We start from the raw sequence: 22,668 nt of genomic DNA on the forward strand, positions 1-22,668 counted from the left end.
CTTTGGTCTTCTTATTTTTTTATGGTCCAGGGCCATTTGCTGTTGATGGCATATTTACCACGTGCCACTAGTCGTATGCGATTTTTTATGACCTAGGTTCCTAATATCTGTCTAGTGTGTCACTCTCACCTTGGCTGGCCCCTTTGCTGAGTGTCCATAGCTTTTATAGTCTGTGCACATACAGTCACTAGATTGTATTCTTCTTCTTTTTTATATTGGTTATTTATTTAGTCCGGATCTCACTCTCTTGCCCAGGCTGGAGGTACTGTCACCTCTCACAGCAGGTTCACATTCCTGGGCTCAGGTGATCCTCCTACCTCAGCCTTCAGAATAGCTGGGATTACAGGTGCGCACCACCTCACCCAGCTGATTTTAAAATTTTGTTTGTACTGACACAGTCTCGCTGTGTCTTGAACTCCTGGGTGCAAGTAGTCTTCCTGCCTTGGCCTCCCAAAGTGCTGGGAGTATAGGCATGAGTCACTGCGCCCAGCATAGACTTATTTTTCCTTAACTGTTTAATGTATGTAAAGTTTGTCCCAGCAATAAGCTTTTTTGGTCTGCATTGCTTTGTGTCTTTTGCAGCATTGTTGCCAATAATCCAGTAAATTCACATAACGTAGTCTGTGCTTTTGTACCTTCGTTTTAGTTAAGTTGTCATCAACTGTTAAGAAACTAGTTGTTTTTATGTATTTTATAATGTGTGCAATTATTTTTTATTTTCACAGGGCAAACCCAGAAAATGAATCTTTTCCAGTCAATAACGAGTGCCTTGGATAACTCATTGGCTAAAGATCCTACTGCAGGTAAACTTGGTGCTGTATGAATTCTAGACTGTGTGAATTCTAGCTATATGAATTCTAGACTGGAAGACTTGCTTGAAATGTATGTGTGGAGCTCAATGTTTAACATGTCTGCCTAACTTTTTAAAAGACCGGTCAAGTGAGTAAGGCTCAATAATCACATTGCAATCTTAACACATTTTACCAATCTGTGTTATTACGAAGTAGTTCTCATGTATATATAACACCATGAAGTCAACTTTCTCCCATAGTATGTGTGGTCCTGTTACAGTATTAATACATTCTAGATTAACACCTACTATGTATTCCTGTTTCTCTAGCATAAAGAAAAAACAAAATATCACCTTATTCAGCCACCTGTTTATAAAAAGAAGACTTCATACTTTTCTTTGGGATACATTGTTATTCAACTTGTAAATCTTTTTGGAAATAATTTTAATATATTATATATAATTTTATAAGTAACTGAATCTTCACTTTATTAAATTATTGGTATAAAGCAATTGTTCTTCCATTATTTTCTAAATTTGGCTTTACTTTATATACATATATAGATACACATATAGGAATATTACGTATAGGCATGTCTATATATAATATAAAATATATTTACTATACTTTGGGCTTCTACTTGAGAAGATGTAGGGGTTTTTTTGGGGGGGGTTGGGGTCTCACTGTGTTCCTCAGACAGGAGTGCAGTGGCTCAATCATGGCTCACCACAACCTCAACATCCTGAGTAGCTGGGACTACATGCCCAGCTAATTTTTTGATTTTTCTGTAGAGACGAGGCCTCCCTATGTTGCCCATGCTGGACTTGAACTCCTGGGCTCAAGCACTTCTCCTGTCTCAGCCTCTCCAAATGCTGAGATTACAGGCACAAACCACTGCACCCAGAACTGGCCTAGAGGGCGATTAGACTTTGTTCTGAATGCTGTCTGGAAATGTTTGAACTTGAAGAGTAATTTCGGACTCAGAGCAGGATGAGTTATTTTCTTGAGGTCCACAGGTTAGGACGGAGTTCAGCTCTGTGAAGACCCTGTTGTATTTTCCTTGCCTTACTGTAATGCCCCTCACTGTTTCCACTTGCACTGTTTCTTACCATGCTCACTATGTCCTACCACTGACCTCCTTTCTGCTTCCGACACCTGAAGTCCCTTTCTTGTTGGTAACCGTCCCCTTAGCTTGGAGAGCTCTTCCTTCAGCTCTCCTGATGGCTGATGCTACCGTTGACTGTGTCTAAGGAAAGACCATCGGCCTGGGGACCTGAGCTGAGTCATGGCTTGGCCCGTAGCTTTATGACTTGGCCACTTCTCTGGCCTCATTTCTCCATGGGTACAAGATGAGATTCTAGATCAGTGGTTCTTTCTCAGCAGGGGGTTATTTTAATCGCCCCCAGCTGCCCTTATATTTCACAATGTAAGTGGGGACACTTGGGCTCTCACAGCTGTGTGGGGTGACTCAGCCAGGGGTGGGGACCAGGGAAACCGCTGCACATTGACAGCACACAGGAGAGGCCCCATCATGTCAGTGCAGAAGCTGAGAAGCTTTTACCTCGACCTGTGGCCCACTTGTCATTTACTATTGAAGATGTCAACTTTTAGACTACTTGTTTCTCTGTGTTATTTAGGAATCATTAAATACAATGTGTTCTTTAAATGTTGCTTTTCAGTAATATTTGGCGAAGATGTTGCCTTTGGTGGAGTCTTTAGATGCACGGTGGGCTTGCGAGACAAATATGGTAAGTTCGTGGCTATAAGCACAGCGTTCCTGCAGAACTTTTGCCTACAGGTTTTGAAAACACAAACTAAGCCTGTTAAATTGTCTGCCCTCTCCTCATTCGATGGATAGGTTCCTCTTCGTTTCTGTTGTCACCTGCAGAATCCTCTGGCCTAGATTTCTCCAAAGGGGTTGTGTAATGCTTGTATTGCTCTGACCTAGTTCACATTACATGTACTGTAGATTTCAAAATAATCTGGTAAATGTCTTGTTTACTGTGCCGTTCATCTGCCCACAAACCTTTGGTATCTTATTGTTGCCTGCCTTAGCCTAATTCAGTTCTGTTGCCTCCAGTCAAGACTCTGCCAGGTGGTCTCTGTTAATGGGATTTTATCTCTTCGGGGAGAGAGGAGTTTATTTTTCAGGTGATTGTGGAGGCTGGCAAGTCCACGGGGCAAGCTGGTTGACTGGCAACTCGGGCAGGGTTTCTGTGTTTCATTTTGAGACTGAATGTCGTGTGTGTGTGTGTGTGTGTGTGTGTCGGGGTCTCACTCTGTCACCCAGGCTGGAGTGCAGTGGCATGCTCACAGTCACCGCAGCCTCGACCTGCTGGGCTCCGGCGATCCTTCCACCTCAGCCTTCCCTTAGCTGGAACGACAGGCACGTGCTTACCACGCCTGGCTAATTTTTGATATATTGTAGAGACGAGGTCTTGCCAAGTTGTCCAGACTGGTCTTGAACCCCTGAGCTCAGGCAATCCTCTTGCCTCTGCCTTCCAAAATGCTGGGATTACAGGCTTGAGCCACTAGGCTCGGGAAACCTCAGTCTTTTCTTTTAAGGCCTTAGATTGATTGGATGAAGCCAACCCACATTGTGATAATCTGCTTTACTCGATTTAAATGTTAATCACATCTAAAAAAATTCCTTCACAGCAACTTCTAGACCTGTGTTTGACCAAATAACTGGGCACCGTAGCCTGGCCAGGTTGACATATAATGATATATAATAATCACCCTTCCTACTTGTTTTATCTCAGCTAGTCTGTCTTTCACCTGGACTGTGATTAATTTCTGCCTGTTGCTTTTAAGTTCATTTGACTCAGAATCATCAGAGTGCATTTTGGCTCATCTTTGAATTCCCATTTTCTGACTCGCTATGTAAGGGATGTGTTTTGACCCCTCACTGTTAGGGATGTCTCCTACATGCTTTTGACATTTTTTTTCTTCTTTCAGTCTTATCTGACCTAGACGTAGGCAAAACAGTTAAGTTTAGAGCTAGGACAAGTTGATGTCTCCCTGTCTTTCCACTGCCCTGTAAGGCTCATGTGTTTATGCGGGGTAAAAGGTGAGGGTCTTTAAGATTTTTTTTTAACTTGTCTTTTTTTCTGTTCCATTGTCTCTGACGTCATTTTATATGTGAGTTCAAGAAACCATACATATTCTATCTCACTTGTTAGGAACTCACAGCTAATTCTTTTATTTGCCATCTGTAGCAGGTTGAGTTTCTGGGTCCAGTCCCTCTGCTTTCTCCCAGTTGTCTGTTTCTAACACCTGCTTAGACTTTGAGGTGGTTGGGTAAAAGATGATCTTTTCTGCTCATTTAGACTCCTACAAACTTACGACCTTTAATAAGCACTTAAAAATCTTTGTGATTTGAATTCAAAAGTAGTGTACATACATCATAGGAAATTTGTAAAAGCATAAAGAAGAAAATAAAAATGGCTCATATTTTCAGAGATAACCTAGCAATAACGGGTATACATTTCTTGGCGTATATGCTTCTAGACTGAGTCCGTCTGTGTAGGTTAACTAAGATTTCAGATGTAGAATTTCACTTCTGTCACACAGTCTTTTCTGGGCTGGGTGTCGCTGTGCCTTGGTATTCCACCTTGCCTGGCCACATGTGGTGGTGTGCCATGTGCTTGTCCCGGCTGGTGTCCTCTTGGTTTCTCCCAGTTCTTGTCCACAGCACTCTTCTCACTGTGCCCATCCTGTGGCTCACACGCCCATTACTTCTGGATTTCTATCTCTGGTGCGGACCTGTGTCCTGAGCTCCAGGGCTGTGTATGTCATATCCCCTGGCACGCTCTACCTTGATGTCCCGCTGAAAGTCAATATCACGGAAGCACCGTTCATCGGACCCACCTGGCAAATCTGTGCCCCCGCCGCATTTCCTGCTGCGAATGTGTCGCCCTCCATTCCATTTCCTAAGCCAGAAACGGAGAGATCCTAGCGTCTTCCTTCTTCCTCACTCCCTGCATCCAGTCAGGTCTGCCATTGCATCGCCACAGTTGACCTGTGGTCTAGCCCTGCCTTTCCTTTCTTATTGCCCTGGCACTTGAGATCTTTCATTTTCTCGGTGTGCGCAGTTTCAGTTCTTTTCTTAGTCTTACCTTTCTTTACTCTCCCCTCCCTCCAGTCCTTGTTCTACCTTGTTGCCTCGAGATCCTTCTAAAATGTACATTTCTCAGCAGGATATGTAAAAGAGATCCACCTAGGTGGCACCTGATGTCATCCCCTTTACTTTTTCACTAATGAGGCGTTCCTGGCTGCGTCCCCAAGCCCCCTGTTGTTTCCCATCTCTCTTCCTCTGCACGTGCTATCTGCATCTCTCTCCCCATCTGGGTCCCTGGCAGGCTCCTCGCTTTCTCCTCTGAAACTCTCCCGGACGCTCCAAGCAGAATCAGCCACTTCTTTTTCACTGTTCACACTGCGACTTTGAACCTTGCAGGTCATATTGTGATTGTTTGCCTGCCGTCTCTCCTCTCCAGACAGCTTGCCAAAGGCTATAGACCTTTAAGTTATCTATGCACCCCCAGTACCCTAGTACCCTATCAGACAGTATGAGGGGGTGGAAAACTGGAATTATTTTTTGGTGGGCAGTTCTCTTCAATACAGGCTTCGCCATCTAGGTAAGTGTTCTAGGAATCCATCAACATCTGTACCAGCTAGTGATATTGTGAGAGTCTGCGTTCAGCTTCAGTGATTTTTTTTAGAGATTCTTTCATCGTGTTTGTCCATTTCATGATGGATGATTTACAAGCACACCTGTCCATACTGCACTGAGTGTTTGGCAGTTTTTGACCAAAAACAGCATGACCCCCATGCCTCACTCTCCCTGTTCTTGTAATCTCACCCTGTGTAACTGTTTTTTGTTTCCTTGGATAAAAAAAGTCCAAAGGGAAACGATTGGCTGATGTGGAAGAGGTAAAACAAAAAACAGCAGAAACACTGAAAGGCATCAAAACTGGCAAGTTTGAAAACTGTTGTGAGCAATGGAAAAAGCTCTTGATAAGTATATTGCATCAAACAGAGTCCTTTGAAGGTGACTGAAGTTTAAACATGTAAGGATAAATACACAATATTTTATAAATAAGCTCCATTTTTTTTCTGGGTTCCCCTTGTATTTATTAAGTGACTGTTGATGAGTGAATTTATTCTTGTTCTCACGAGAACAGCAGCCTGTCTCAGAAAGGGTATCTTCTTATTTTTCTTTAACTACTTACTTGTTAGTCTGATTTTTTTTCTTAAAAATAGGATAAGGCAGGGAGAAACTGATTCTTACTTGAAAAAATCTAGCACTCTTAGAGAGCACCTGCTGATTTATGTCTGCATGGCAGAGGGCTGAGCTAATTAATGGCCAATTAATTAGCTCTTTTGGCTTTATTGTCAGTACCTGTCGCGCATTTTTACGACAATTTTAGGACTATGAATTTATAGTTTTTAATGATTCCAGGTTGGTGTTGGACAAGACAAACAAGTCACTGCTACTCTTTCACGAGAGTATCTGTTTTTAGAAGTGAAGAATATAGAAAATCATGAAGAGAAACATGTATTGCAATAAATTTTCTTGACTATTAAAAAAAAATCACAGTTAAAAAAATTCCTTGCCCTTTTTGAGTAGAGACCAGATATCTTTAGCTATATAGAAACATGTCTGCTTAGCATTCTTTTTTTTGGTGTTAAAGTAGTTTGTATTTAGAATAACTAAAAGATCATGCCAACAGTTTACGGTAACAATCAGGCCCTCATGTTGCATTGAATGACTTAGCAAAGAAAGCCCCTTGCAAGGGACCAGCTCGTTTTCTGGGACTTTCGGCGTGTTGAGTGGGATGGATCACCGTCAGCAGGTGGCAGCCTACACTTTGAAATGAGACCATCCTGTTGGCTCTGTACCCGTCCTCTGTAACGGCTGCGAGCATTTATATTCCATCAGAAGGCAGAATTTGAAGGATTGTGAGTTCCTGACATGCTGCTGCAAAGCCGAATGCTACTTCCTAGGAAAGGGAAGGAATTGTGTAATAAGAGACAGTGCTGTTAATAAAAGGGAGAGCCGTTTTGCATTTGAGATGATCCAGATGAGGGTAGCGCCACTAAACTGCTGCTCTCTGCTCTCGGCCTTCCCTGTCCCTTGACAGAATAAAATAACTTGAATGCTTTGGAAATGAAAAGAAACAGACTAGCATATCTTCCTCAACACATTGCACACCACACGACAGCTTTAGCCTCTTGAGGCAACGAGATCTATGGATCGGAAACGATGGTTGGAACTAGTGGAATTCTAGGGAAGCCGGGATTGGAGAAGGCAGTTCAAGGTAGTTGATCTGTAGGGTATGTGGGATTTTATGTTGGCTATCACACACGCTTTCGCAGTGGAAGTAATGAGACAGAGTCCACGTGTCATATACAACATTCACCTCCTTACTGTCATTCTCTGTAAGAGAGAGAATGTGTATGTGTTTTATTCAAATAAGATTTTGGTGGGTCAGGTTCAAAGTATGCTTTTGTTTAACACTGTTATGTACTGATAGAAATACTGCCCGGCTGTGGTTCTTAGACTATATTTGGCCCACTTATTGGAGGAGACTTGGGTGAGGAAGGAATAGCCGAGGAATTGCTGAATGAGTTTATGGGCCCACACATCTGCCTTTTCATGGGACTTGATGTTTTTCCATTACTGTATTCATTCCTTTTCTCCACAAGTGTGGCCTGTCATAGCCGCTTGGGAAAACTAATATAACCACTTGCTTGTTTTCTTATGTAAACATCCCAGAAATTGTATAACCAGATACTTGAACACACTGGAGTCAGGAAGGAAAACTAGGCCAGGCGTGTGGAGCGGGCAAGTTTTCTTCCGTAATTCACCAATATTTAGGGGTTGGATTTGGGCCCCAGTGCCCTCATCAGTAGATTGAAGGGAAAAGACCCGATGACCCTCGTGGGTCCTTCTGGCTCACACATTTAGGCCATCTTTGTGCCTTTGCTTATTTTTAAAAAAGGAACACAATCCTTTCATGATTGATTCCCTTCACATTTCCAGGTTTTTTGAATGTAACAGCTGTCATATCTACCTTAGGTACTTACTAATTTTTTCTAAAGAAATTCTGTTTCCAGGATAAGTTTTAAGTTTGGGGACTGTAAGCAAAATCACTTGACCGATCTGTTTTATTTTTTTCATGAATTATGAAGTTGACATCTTCAACAGCAAAAGTGACCTTCCGTTTTCTGTTCCTGTTGCAAATAAAGGATCACTTGGGTGTAATCGTACTCTTGGACTTGGTGTCAGGGTTCCATTGAAGAACAGCGGTCTGCGAGATGGGGGCTTTACCTCTGGGCACTTGAGACTTAATTTCACAGAAGAGAAACTTGATACAGTTTATGAGGTTTTTTTTAGGGAATTAGAACTCACCTATGGTTTATTTGCCCTATTGAAGTATGTATATTTATGACTTAAAAGCAGATTGAGTACCAAACAAATATAGATTGTAAGATGTCTAAGTGAGGAATTTGGAGTGAAAAAAGGTGTTAATAAATTAGTATGAGCTTTTTTCCTACCATACTTATTAATGTATTTTTAAAGGATTGTTGGTAGATTTAAGTGTTCTTCTTGCTTCCTGAGTGTCAGGTACTTGAAATCACTCCTGGTGTTACAAATGCCTTTGTTTTCTGAAAGTACACATGTGGAAAAACCTGATGAAGAACATGTGTGATGTGCCTTTTTCCCCCAGTGCTCTTTTTTAAAAAAATTAATTTATTTTTGAAAATTGTGATGCAATATACATAAGACAACATTTACCATTTTAACAGTTTTTACAGTTCAGTAGCATTGAGTACCTTCATAATGTCGTACAACCATCATGACCACCTATCACCAGGACTTCTTTCGTCTTGCAAAACTGACACGCTATTATCTATCCAGCAGTAACTCTCTATTTTCCCTCTGTCCCTGGCAACCACCATTCTATTTTCTGTGTCTGTAAATTTGACTATGAGAAGTGCCTCATGTAAGTGGAATCATACAGTATTTGTCCTTATGTAATTGACTTGTTTCGTTTAGCATCATACCTTCAAGCTTCATTCATGCTATATAGCACTGGCCAAAATTCTCTTCCATTTTAAGAATGAGTAATATTTTATTATTACTAATGAAATATGACTAATACTGCATTTTGTTTATCCATTACCTGTTCTGGATATTGGGTTGCTTCTGTCTTTTGGCTAGTATGTATAATGCTGCTGTAACCATGAATCTAAAATATCTGTTCTTGTCACTGCTTTCAGTTGTGAAGAACAGAGTTGGAGGACTCACAGTTCCTTGTTTAAAAACTTACTACAAAGCTATAGTAATCAAAATGGTGTGACGCTGACATAAAGACAGAGATTAGCCAGTGGAATAGACTAGAGAATCCAGAAATAAACTCTCACAAATCTGGTCAAATGACTTTTGACAAGGGTGCTACTGCCATTCAAATGGCACTGGAAACATGGGTTATTCACATACAACAGAAAGAAGTTAAACCCTTATCTGGTTAAAACCCTTATCTAGTTAAACCCTTATCTAGTTAAAATTAACTCAAAATGGATCAAAGACCTAAAAGTAAAACTGTAAAACTCTTATAAGAAAATATAGGGGAAAAGCTTTATGATGTTAAATTTGGTAATTGTTTTTTGAATATGACTCAAAGACAGGCAGCACAGGAAAAAAACAGGCAAACTGAACTTCATCAAAATTGAAAACCTGTGCTTTGAAGGACACTATCAGCAGTAAATAGGCGGGGCTCAGTGGCTCATGTTTGTAATCCCAGCACTTTGGGAGGCTGACGGGGGAGGACTGCTTTTGCCCAGTAATTTGAGACTAACTTGGGCAACATAGATAGACCTTGTCTTTTCAGAAAATAAAAAAAATTAGCTGGGCATTGTGGCTTGTGCCAGTACTTGAAAAGCTGGAAGGCTGAGGTGGAAGGATTGCCTGAGCCCAGCAGCTTAAGGCTGTGGTGGCCGTGAGTGTGCTACTGCACTCTAGCCTGGGCGACAGAATGAGACTCCTACTCAAAGCAAACAAACAAAAAAACTGACATGGAAGGATCACCTGAAGCCAAGGGGTCAAGGCTGTGGCGAGCTGTGATTGAGCCACTGTCTGGGTGACAGAGTGAGACCCCCGACTCAACGCCCCCCCCAAAAAAAAAACCAAAACAGTAAACAGAATGGGAGAAAGTATTTACAAATCACATATAGGATAAGAGAATAATATTTGGAATATGTAGAAAACTTTTAAAACTCTACAAGAAAAAACCAGCAATCCAACTAAAAAATAGGCAGAAGATATGAATGGACATTTCTCCAAAGGAGGAGATATGTAAATGACAAGCGAACACATGAAAAGATGCTCAGTGTCCCCAATTATTAGGGAAATGGAAGTGAACACCACCATGGAATACCACTTCCTACTCCTGAGGATGGCTGTTAGCAAGGGTTGTTGAGGATGCCAGGAAGCTGGAGCCCTTGTGGACTGCTGGGAAGGTAAAGCAGTGGGCGCAACCACTGTGGAGAGCAGTTGGGCAGCTTCTCAAAAAATCAGAATTTCCATGTGATTGTCTACGTTCATGCCAACCTGAGTGTGTCTGGTCTCATCAACCGCAGAAGCTAAGTAGGGTCCGGCATGGTTAGTACTTGTATGAGAGGATTTCCACATGACCTGGCAATGTGTCTTTTTTTTTTTTTTGTGACAGTCTTGTTCTGTGATCCAGGCTAGACTGCAGTGGTGCAGTCCTAGCTCACTGCCGTCCGGACTCCAGGCCCCAAGTGGTCCTCCCACCTCGGCCCCCTGAGTAAGTAGGACTGAAGATGTGAACCACCACAGTCAGCAAAATTTTTTATATTTGTAGGGACTGGGTCTCACTATGTTGCCTAGGTTGGTCTAGAACTGCTGACCTCAAGAAGTCCTTCTGCCTCAGCCTCCCAGGTTCTTGGCATTACAGGTGTGAGCCACCGGGCCCTGTTCCTTTTCTTTTTTTTCTTTGAGTTGGAGTCTCACTCTATCGCCCAGGTTGGAGTGCAGTGGCATGGTCATGGCCACCCCAGCACTGACCTGCTGAATTCAGGAGATCCTTCTGCCTCAACCTTCCAAGTAGCTGGAACTACAGGCATGTGCTACCATGCCTAGCTAATTTTTTGATTTTTATTGTAGAGATGAGGTCTTGTCAAATTGCCCAGGCAGTTCTCAAACCTGTGGGCTCAGGCCATGCCCTCACCTCAACCTCCCAAAGTGCTGGGATTACAGACTTGAGCCACCACACCTGGCCAGTTCCCTTTCTTTTTATCTCATAGTTTTTAAATACAGTTTGAAGGAGTTACTATGAAAAATGAGATGGAAATACTATTGACGCATACATCATTTAAATTAGTTTCTCTTATTTATTACTTTGATAACCTTTTCTGAATTTTTTTTCCCCCTTAATAAAGGTTTTGGGATCTCCTAAAATTAGAATTGGTTTAAATGGCCACTGTATTTTAATCTATCTAAAAATTAAAATGAGTCTTCTTATAGTTTGCCTGTTGACCAGTGGTTTAACAAGTAACACTTAAGAAAATAAGATATTTAATATTTTGTAGGCTGTCAGAGCTGGAGAGAAATTGAGGATATGTCTAGTCTAGTGGTTCTCATCTGGTCGTGATTTTGGCGATGTGCAGAAAGAGATTTCTGGCGGTCACAACAGGGAGGTACCATCAGCATCAAGGTGATAGAGACCAGGAATGCTGTTCAATATCCTGCCATGCGTAGTTCAGGCCTCTCCGTGGCTGAACTCTTTATGGCTCGAGATGGCAGTGGTGCTGAGGCTGAGAAACTCATATCTGGTCCATCTCCACGCAATGTGGAAACTGAAGTTCCAGGAGGTCAGTGGCATCAGGTGACCCCGGGGCAAGTCGGTGAGTCAAGCCTGGAACTCAGACTTCCTAGGCTCCCTAGTTTTGGGCTTTCTGTACTGCATTGCTGTCTCTTCTTAATTTTAATTGAGCAACTCACTTACATAAAAACATAAAAAATATAAGGAATTCGAATAAAGCAAGGCTCAATGTTTTGATGATTTGTGGCCAAGAAGAAGCTAGCTACCAGAAGCCATATCAACAAGTTTGAAAAAAGTTGCCTTTTCGTGTATTAGATTTTCTGAGGGCATTAAGTTGTTCTTTAGTTATTTATTCCCCGAGGGTCTAAACCTTTTCACACAGCTGTGCAAATTGTGGAGACTGAGTCCATAAATGTAAAAAAAGTTAAGGCTTAATTTACAAGAGTAAGCTCTCTTCCCTATTAAATCATTATTTGACCCCTCACACTTGCTGCCTTACCTATTTATTTCCTCCGTAATTATTAAACAATAAATGCCAACAGGTGTTCTCTTTGACATTTTAAGCATAAGTCAGAAGGGAATGACCTTCAAGCCAGCTTTTCCTGGCCTTATTTGACAATGGCATACTTTCAACATGTTCGAATGTGAGTACCAACCCCTGTTTGGAAGATAGACTTGGATAAAAGTAGACCAGGAAAAATGGGACTATGGGTAATTGTCAGTAAGTATAAAATTGATTCATATATCTTTTTTAGCCTTCAAAATTAAGAATTAGAAAAATGAAACCATTTGTATTTTGCTAAGTGCAGTATGTATCATAAGGGTGAAAGACCTTTGTTTTACAAGTTCACTGTCAAGGGTATGTCACGTGTCCACCTAGTATTAAGGACGGTGTAGCTAAATTAACTTCTCAAATCTGGTGCCCAGTCTTCTGAAAATTGTCTTCCAGACTCTACCTTCACCAGAGGAATAAACGTTTCTTGAATTGGGATACAATGGATATATTTGATTGCTCGCTTTCTAATTTTTGCACATTGAAGCCAGTGACTTTTTATTGTATTTCTTATCTGTTTGGAATTGTTTCTTTGATTTCAATGTGATTTTTGAATTATGGGTCTTTCTTCTTGCTGTAAATTTCCAGTTCAGCCATTGATCACCAGGAAATGGATGCACGAAGCAGAAGTTTCTTTTAGGGAGCACTGGGTGCTAGGCTGTAGAAATGAAACACAGCACTGACGTATTTAGCACTTTTCTTCCGGGTGTAATGGCCTTTAGAAGGCCACAGAAGTCCCTTTGGGACATGAGATTGTGAGTTAAAAGCATGTCAAAGTCGTGAAATTATAAAAGTTTGTGGTTTGGACAGGTTCAAAAACGGTAGCGGTGGCTACTCTACAAAATCTCCTTGTTTGTTACCCCTTGGATTTTCAGGTTCCAATATTGGCTGTGGCTGGGGAGGGGTTTTTGAAAAGCTTTGTTTTTATTCTTCTTTGTCCTAGCTGTTTAAGACTATTACATTTATCTTTTGTCGGAGTCATTGTCCTCTTTTTCAAAAAGTCACAGGCAGTGAAGGCATTAAAAATGGGCCCACTGCCACTGTTGTTTTGGAGATTAATAAAGTAGCTTAGATCAGACCAGTTTTTCTTAAAACTGCATTGCCTGTTCCTTGATTTCACTTTCTCAGAGGCCCTGGGGGATTATCAATTTAACCCTTCTACCGAATTCCTCAAAGTTAAAAAAAAAAAATAGTCCAGTGAAACATATCAGTACACACAGCAAATTTAAATCCCTGAAATTATCAGAGCTGAAAGAGGCTCAGTAAGGCTGTTTTTACAGACCAGTTCATATTGGCCGATGGCTGGGAATGCCTGTATTCTCTCACCCTGTCTTGTTCATCTCGAGGAAACATCGTACAGTGTGTTAAATGACAACTGAGGATACCCTTTCTCCCCAAGGCTGTGAGTCAGATGGTCGTGGCGGCTGTGTGGCACCTTCACGCTGATATCTTGCTCCGATACCAAATCGACACTGCCACTTACTTCAAGCCACGGAAGTGTAGCAGTGGCTACTGTTTCCTGACACGGGAAATTTGAATCTAAGTGTGTAGGCAAGACATTGTATGCCTCTGATTCTATCTTGGAATTTTACTTTCATCTACTTCTAACTTGGAATTTCCGTTTTATCGCCTTTCATGTAGTTATGAAATCACGTAATCATAATCATAATTAAAATCACCAGGAAAAATTTTCCAGCCAGGCTAGGAATAGTCAGTACAAACAGCCCTGCGTGGAAGGCAGCATGGATGTCACTTGCCAGATACTTACTGAGCAAGACAGCCTGTGCAGAAGTCATGGAGGGCTGGAGTACAGGGCTTTGTTTTCTGTTCCCGTTTTACACTGATGAGATTCTCAGTTGCTTTGACTGGCAGGGTTGATGAAGGATCCGTTAGGCAAAGGCTGGCACATGTCACGTGCTCATAAGTCACTTGGGAAGCAGGTGGGACAAAAAACTTTCAGTTTCCTGGGGAGCGGTTGTACCCAGGGTGGCTTCAACAGGAAGGTGCTTGACCTTCCCTGGTGGCGACCTGCCATGCCCTTCTCCCGGGTCCCCTGGCTGCCAGCCAGCAGTGGTGGCCTCTGGCCAATCACGAATTAGCCAAAGGATTCTTCTTCTGTCGTTCTGGCTACTGGGAACTCAGTCGTCTTCAGTAACAGGGAATTTCTTCTCGTTTTCTGGGCTGGCTGCTTGTTTAACCCTTCTTTTCTGGTCTTTGCCAGCTTGGAGTCTAACAGAAACATAGGAACTTGCTTCTAAGCCAAAAGGGAACACATACAGGCCTAGTATTACAGTCTTAATCAAGATCCTGTGGACGCTGGATTGGAGCATTTTGTTTTTAAAAAAGTACAGGTTTCTCAAAAGTTGAAAGGCAACTTGAGGCTAGGCGTGTTGGGTCACAATTGTCGTCCTGGCACTTCAGGAGGCCAAGGCAGGAGGCTTGCTGGAGCCCAGGAGTTTGAGACCAGCCTGGCAACATAGTGAGACCTGGTCTCTACAAAAATAGAAAATATGAGGCGGGTGTGGTGGTGTGTTCCTGTAGTCCCTGCTACTTGGGAGGCTGAGGTGGAAGGATTGTCTGAGCACAGCAGGTGGAGGCTGTGGTGAGCCATGATCATGCCACTGCACTCTAGCCTGGCCAACAGAGTGGCCCTGAGTCAAACAAACAAACAAAAAAAGGCAACTTGAAATCAGGAGCATGTTAGTTCTTTAATCAAAAGAATAACAAGGCAGTATTAAATGGCATAAATATTAATTCAAGTTTAAGTGCTAAGATGCACGTGAGAGAAAATACTTCCACAGTGTTCTCAACTAATTTAGAACAAGTCCAGTAGGGAACTCCCGTCATTTGCATGAAGAAGACACCTTTTCTTTTTTCAAATAAAGATTCTGTGAAGTTTCTGCCCAAGGACTGTTTAGTCATTTAACTTTTTTTTTTTTTTTTGAGTCAGAGTCTTACTCTGTCACCCAGACTGGAGGACAGTGGCACGCTTCCGGCCACCGCAGCCTCGACCTGCTGGGCTTAGGCGATCCTTCTGCCTCAGCCTTACAAGTAGCTGGAACTACAGACACACGCCGCCATGCCTGGCTAGTTTTTTGTAGAGACGAGGTCTCAGCAAGTTGCCCAGGTGGGTCTTGAACCCACGGGCTCAGGCAATCCACTCGCCTCGGTCTCCCAAAGTGCTGGGATGACAGGCTGAGCCACCGAGCCTAGCCTAACCATTTAACTTTTAATTGTTCTTTACACATATGTCAAAGAAAGTTATAGCCCTGCTCTCAGTGTATAACTCTTTATATGAAAAAAGAAGAGTTCACCATCTTGGCCTACAGCGATCACATGAGTTGTTTTTTGTAAGGGCTTAATTTATCCCACAGTCTGCTGAAAGTGAGTCGGGAGACAATCTGGATCTGCTGGGAGCCTCCAAGTTCCCCAGCCTCTTCTGGTTTCTTCCAGATACTCGTGAGCAGAATTTGAGCCAAACAGTCTCCACGAAACATTCCTCTCCTTCAGTCTGGCCAGAACACCTGTGTTTGCCCTCATTTCTATTCATACTGTTTCTTCTTAAAACATGGAGTGGAAGGTAATTCATGACCCAGCTTAAGCTTTCATTACATTTTAAGAGTTCAGTAATGTAAAATTTGTTCCCAATCAAGCTAAGTGATTCTATGCTCCCGAGTGTTAATTCTACTAAGAGAGCAGTAGCCAGAGTGGCTGCATGGTCTTTCGCTGTTTCAAGTGTCTGCAGCAGTCGAGGTCACTACTGTCATTAATTCCATCTTGCCTCACCATTCCCCCAGAATAATTCCCGTGTTCCACAAAGGCACAGGATCAGAGAACAGGCATTGTTCTCTTTGAGAGTTGCACATTGATACGTGACTTTCAAGTACACCATGGATTGGGATTTCCTTACTCAGCTTTATTCCTGCAGGTCCTCTTCTAGTGTTATTTATGTCTGTTTTGGGCTTTAACTTCTACTGAACTGCTAAGGGATTCAATCCGGTTGTTAGCATTTGATGCATTTTCTCCCTTCCAGACCACATGGAATCTGGTTTTCTTTTGCGAGTCCTTCTTGTGGGGATTTGGCGGTTGGTCAGTGTCTTGCCTCACCTGTCCTCTTGCCATTCCTGTGTGCAGCCCCCTGGAGCACAGCCAAAAAAAAAAAGAAAAAGAAAAAAAGAAATGAAAACGCCTGTGCGGATGGTGCAGTGACATGGCTCTATGGTCCCTACCTTTGCTAACACTGTGGTATCAGGCATTCTTGAGAGGATTTTAATATCAGTTCCCCATACCACCTCATGCAAATGCCAAATCTAAGTTAAAATGATGGGCTTGCTATGAAAATAGAAGGTAAGGCAGCCCTCTGGCTTTGATGTCTAACTAGAACAATCTCCGGAGCTCTTCCCATATAGATATTCTGGCGCTTCCACTGCCTGGCAACTCCCATCAGATTTGTTTGGTTGGGTCAGTTTTACAGTTTCTGCAGAATGGGAAGGCTGTCACTAAAAACAGCCCCGGTTCCATGCACGCATGTGATGTGATTGCTCGGCCAGCTGCTGGTGAGTAGTGAGGGGTCACAAGCCAGTGAGGTTGCAGTCCTTAGTAGAGAAAGGCTGGCATTGACTCTTACCGTGGCCACATTGAGTGATAGGCGCAGGAAGTGGGTGGTTAATATCAAAGCGTCGTCTGGCAAGTAGAGTGAATACCTCCAGACACTGTCTGGGCCAAGCCACTTCTGCATCACTGGGGCTATTTTCCTGGTTGCACAGACCAGTTCATTAACCCCAAGAACTGTTGGAGATGCCACCCCCAGGAAGGTAGATGCGGAATAACTCTTCAAAACAGGTCTCGGACAGTTGCAGCTTGTTGGTTACAGCACTGTTTCCCAACGTGTCCACACATACTGATGTTTAGGTCTCACCCCAGAGATTCTGAGTTACGGATATGGAGTGTGGCCAGGCTGTTGGAGTTTTAAACGGTCCCCAGTGGGTTCACGTGTGTAGCCAAGTTTGAGAACTGCTGCTCTAGGAGGTACTTACGTTTTTAAGATGTGATTCCTGCTTTTAAGGAAATCACAGTGTACATAGGCCAAAGCAAAAGGACATGGTAAGTCAAATAACAGTGGGTTAATGAAATAGCAGTATAACGCAATATAAAGAATACCCAGGAACTTTGTTTCTGTTATTTAAGCTAGAATTTAAGTGGCAGAGTGTGAATGGAATGCACTGAGAGTTTTGGTAGCAAATGGCAGCTGCGCCTTCTGGAAAAAGACACAGTTGAGCATGGGCATCTGCTCGTGCTTCCTCTCCAGACCGTACTGCAATATCAAGGGATCTTCTGTTGTAAAGGCCTAAATCCGCAAGGGTGGGGAGAGTGGAACTGGACCCGATCTGGACAAATGCTGGATGCTGGAAGGTGAAGGGCTTAGCAGGCTTGGAAAGCAGAATCCATAGCGGACAGTGGGGCAGCCAAGAACCAGCCTGGCTTGCGTCAAAGAATTGCCCAAAGGCTTAGGAACTGGCGGCATCAGGAGCCTCTGGGCGTGGGGGTGCAGGGCCGGGATTCTGGAGCAAGGAGAGTTGGTTGGTTGGAAGTCTTCCTAAGAAGCTTCAGGTCGCCAGGTTCTTTTTTTTCCCTTCCTGGCCGGCTTCTGGTGGTGAGTTCTCCATGGAGAGGGAAATGCCTCTAAAGGTGGGCCGGTGGAGTGGTGCACACCTGCTGGAAGTGCAGTCTTTGTTCTTTGTGGCTGTGCGCCCATCTGGAACTCTGGGCTTCTGTTCCTATAGGAGAAGGGGAGAATGAATACTGGGCGACCATCAGCAGTTGGCACTGTGCTTCTATGCACAGGTATGAATATAATACTATCGGTAATGCTAATGACGGTGATAACCATAGCAGCAAACTCTTACAGCACCTTTTTATATTCTCAGTACTGTTCTGAGGACTTTACAGATGTTAACTCACCTAATTGTCACAATCTTTCCAGTGAAGTCAATGCTACTGTTATCCCACTTTACAAGCATAGAAACTGAGGCACAAGGAGGTCTCACAACTAGTATCAGGCCTGAGACCTGACACTGTGACTGTTTCAGAAGAACCTGATTGCTAATCCGTGTTGTTCACTGTAATCTTTTGTGTTTTCTTTGAAAAAAATAAAAGATTTTTAGCGATACATATGCTCATTAAGGAGTTATAACTAGCTTTGGAATACACATAATTTAGCACTTGATGTCTATTAATTTTTTTTTTCTTTTTTGAGTCGGAGTCTCACTCTGTTGCCCACACTGGACTGCAGTGGCACGGTCCTGGCCACTGCAGCCTCGACCTGTTGGGCTCAGGCGATCCTTCCGCCTCAGCCTTCCAAGTATCTGGAACTACAGGTGCGCGCTACCACGCCTGGCTAGTTTTTTGATTTATTGTAGAGACAAGGTCTCAACAAGTTGCCCAGGCTGGTCTCGAACCCATGGGCTCAGGTAATCCTCTCGCCTCGGCCTCCCAAAGTGCTGGGATGACAGGCTGAGCCACCACGCCTGGCCTATTAATTTTTTTCTGTTTAAAAGAGGCTCATATATTTTGAAGACATCATAGAAGGTGGTGAATAGAGTGATTTCACTGGTAATTTAGGACATAACTTTGGCCACAGTATGGGGGAACTGAGACTCGTGGCAGGGAGGCCAGGGCCAAGGAGATTGCTGAGCCAGGGATGTTAAACTTCAGTGTGCATCAGAATCCCAGAAGGTTTGTTGAATCACAGATTGCTGAATCCCACCTCCAACATTTCTGACTCAGCAGGTCAAGGTGAGGCCTAGAATTTTTACTTCCAAGAAGTCTCCAGAAGCAACGGCTTCGGTTCTGAGAACCGCCACGACCGTGTGAGAGGTGATGAGAGTTTAAATTATGGCAGCGGAGGGAGGATGCGTCAGGAGGGGTCAGTGACGAAGGGGCAGTCAGAGAGGCCTGACAGGACCTTGTGACTCTGTGGAAACTGGGGCAGATGGGGAGGAAGCGACCCAGAGCAGGAGGGTGAGATAAGTACTGGACGGAAGACAGGTCAGAACATTTGTCGGGAGTTGCAGTTGGCGCCATTGGCGACTTGCTGACCTAAACAGAAGAAATTTTCATGGAAAAGTGGGGTCAGGAATAGATGAGAAAACTGAAGCTTTGAACAAACAGATGAAGTCCTGTAATATTATCTAGAGTAAATCTAGGTGTCTTTAGTTCTGAAACACTGGTGGCTCTCTGCACCCCAGCTTGTTTTAGCTGGCCATCTGATTTGGACCAAACAGAGCACTGCCATCATCTCATGATTTGTGGTGCTTTCTGGCTTTCCACTGACCTTTTGTTTAAAAATGGATCTGACCCGGGCTCGGTGGCTCAGCCTGTAATCCCGCACCTTTGGGAGGCTGAGGTGAGTGGATTGCCTGAGCCCGCGGGTTCGAGACCCGCCTGGATCGCGAGACCTCATCTCTACAATAAATCAAAAAATCAGCCAGGCGTGGTAGTGTGTGCCTGTAATTCCGGCTACTCGGAAGGCTGAGGCGGAAGGATCGCCGGAGCCCAGCGGGTCGAGGCTGTGGTGGCTGGGAGCGGCCACTGTACTCCAGTCTGGGCGACAGAGTGAGACTCCAACTCAAAAAAAAAAAAAAAGGATCTGGCATTTAAAAAGTGTCTGTATCTCCTTTAAATGAAACTCATCCTTTTGCCTATGTGCTTATTGGCTTCAGATCCGTGTGGAAGTCTTTCTGCCCTCATTGTCTCAGGTACGGTGACGTTTAGGCTCTGTATCCCTCTTGGGTCCTGCTGTGGATCCCAGAACAGCTCAGAAGTTGTCAAGCACTCCAAGTTGTCAAGTTCTGCTGCTTTGACCCTGGGGTTTCTCTCCCCACTGTCCCTATCGTCATCACCAGAGTACATGCTCTCTGTGCTTTTGGTATGAATGATTATAGTAATTGTCGTAAGAGTCTTTGTCGTCATTCTCCTTTAGACTTGTTTATTTTAAATATATTGTGAAATTAATTTTCCTGAAATATAGCTCTGATCACAACACCTCTTCTCTTCTTCCCACTCCTCCACCTCCTTGTTTGGTTTTTTTTTGGGGAGGGATGGGGTCAGGGTTCTGCTCTATTGCCTAAGCTGGAGTGCTGTGGTGTGATCACAGTTCACTGCAATCTCGACTACTGGGCTCAGGCCATCTTCCCACTTCAGCTTCCCGAGTACCTGGGACTACAGGTGTGCATACCGTGCCAGCTAGTTTTTGTTCTTGTTTTTGTAGAGACAAGATCTTGCTATGTTGCCTAGGCTGGCACATTTCTTTGCTTAAAATCTTCTCCATGTTTAATAGTAAAGCCCAGTTTCATCGCTCAGTCCTTCCTCCACATATTCTTGGGTGCACCTATGCTACCCACCAGTGACACCCAGTCTTCTCTGCGTCTCTGTCTTTCTCACACTGTCCCTGACTCTCAGAAAGCCCTCTCTCTCCTTCAGATCCAACCTTTCCTTCAGACCCTGTGCATTTTACTCACAGTCTTTGCCACCTAGAAATAATTCCTTTTCACTGCTCTTGTCTGTTTCTATCTAGCACTGCATCTGTAAGTCATTGTCCTTATTTTGATCAGGCATTTGCTTATATATACCAATCACCTTCCTATCGCTCAGGATGTCCATGATAGTGCCAAACACAAAGACTGGTCGAATGAATGGAGAACGGGGTGCAAGTTGTCATGAGTGTAAATAAACGGAGTAACAAAGTGATTCGTTTAACTGACACAGTAAGTGTATTGCTTATCAGAGAGGAACTTCTCATGGAATTTCTGAAGTTGCTATGAGTGAGGGTTAAGGGACCTCTTCTAAGTTGGTCACTCAGCTTTGTCACCTGTTTTGATTGTTCAGAAGTCTTTTTAATTTAACTGACTTCTTAGCTTCTGGTTGTGTCCTAGATCGTTCTGTGAGCTGAATACCATCCTTAATGTATGTAAGATATCACTGTGTTATACTTACTGTGCCGCTTTTGACAAGCTTGTCAAGCGTCGCCTGGATGACACGTATATACATGTATATTTATCACACGTGAATGCACACATATTTTATCCAAGATTAATATGGAACAACTGTGTTCTCCACACAATGGGATATTAGTTAGATGTATTAATGGACTCAACAGTTTGATTAATGATCTATACCAGGTACTTTCTACTTTCTGATACATTACATTGATGTGTTCTCTGATTCTGCTTTTATTTACTCATTGGTGTGTGAACTAGAAAAAGTGCTACGTACAAACAATTAGATTGTAGAAGTGATGTGTAGGATTTATCGGTTATAACTGATTTTAGAGGCGGAAACCTAGAGCTAGCATAAGAAATAATGATGCTATAAATTATAGAAACTATGGAACATTTCAGATTTAGAATAGAACGATATCATTTTCAAAAGTAGATTTTTTTCTTTTTGAGCAGATATCAATCATTTGGGGCATTTATGCTGTACTGAATTGGGACCATATTGAGGGGTGTAATTATGTTATCTGTGTTTAGCTCTGCCTGTATTTGCACATTGAGTTAGTTCTCATAGCAGCGAGACTCCCAGATGTTTTAAAACAGCACATCAGATATAGTTAGCGAATGTTGTTTATTTTCTGGTTAAAACTGATTCTTCATTTTCTTGAGCTTTATTTTATTAATAGCTCTTCAATTTGGTCTTAGAATTCGTTTAATGTCAGCCTTGTCTTGTTTACAAAGGGGAGAGCTCATTTATCTTTCATGCTTCTTTGTCATGTTGTTCCCTTTGCTTCTGAGAAAAGGGCACCAACCTCTTTGGAGAGGGAAGTTCAGGCTATTTCTAAAGCGAGGCAGGTTAATTGAAACTGACGGCTTAGTAATGTCCTCCGTGGTGAATGACGCACAAGGGTTTTAGATGATGCTGGCGTGCTGTTTTCACTTACCGTTAGGAATCAGCTGGATGAATTTGTGCGCTCTGAGCTTTGGTGTTGACGTAGGTACTGGGGACAGATATGTTTTAGGAAACGTCTCATTTCCATATAAATGAAGGAAGATTAAAAAGGAAAATGTAGACAGCTTGCCCTTAAATTCCAGCTGCTATCACAAGAGTGACGAAAATACTTTTCATTTTCTGAAAAAACAGCTTTGGTTGTATTTAAGTACTGCGAAGTCATCACAGGTTTATTCAGAAATATTTTTTGTACTCCGTTTTTGGGGATCTAATTATTCAGCATCAGCTATGTGTATACTTTTTTTTGAAAAACTACATTTTTATTGTATATTGCTCCAAACTCTGACTTTAATCTCTTACATTTTAGATCACTTCAACTTAAAAAAAATTTGTGTAGCCACATCAGTAAACTTGCTTTTAATAAAAGATAGAAGGACCAAAATTTTTTTTCTTACATGATGATGCTGTGAATCGGTTTTAAAGATATAGTATCAGTTTAACCAAAATGAGTTTTTGTCTTTTCCTCTTC

The 22,668-nt window shown here is 42.8% G+C and overlaps 1 protein-coding gene across 2 annotated transcripts in view; it reads left to right on the plus strand.

The window, feature by feature from the left end:
* Positions 1-724: 724 nt before the first annotated feature.
* Positions 725-22,668, plus strand: part of BCKDHB (branched chain keto acid dehydrogenase E1 subunit beta) — a 229,405-nt gene continuing 207,461 nt past the window's right edge. For both annotated transcript variants that reach the window (XM_008063337.2, XM_008063338.2), the window contains exons 1-2: positions 725-803; positions 2,471-2,539. In XM_008063337.2, coding sequence (XP_008061528.1) covers positions 740-803; positions 2,471-2,539 — 133 coding nt within the window. In that variant the 5' untranslated portion in view covers positions 725-739. The remainder of the gene's footprint in view (positions 804-2,470; positions 2,540-22,668) is intronic.

This window comes from Carlito syrichta, unplaced genomic scaffold (genome assembly GCF_000164805.1).
Source record: "Carlito syrichta isolate Samal-C Ts95f unplaced genomic scaffold, Tarsius_syrichta-2.0.1 Scaffold306754, whole genome shotgun sequence".
NCBI lineage: Eukaryota > Metazoa > Chordata > Mammalia > Primates > Tarsiidae > Carlito > Carlito syrichta.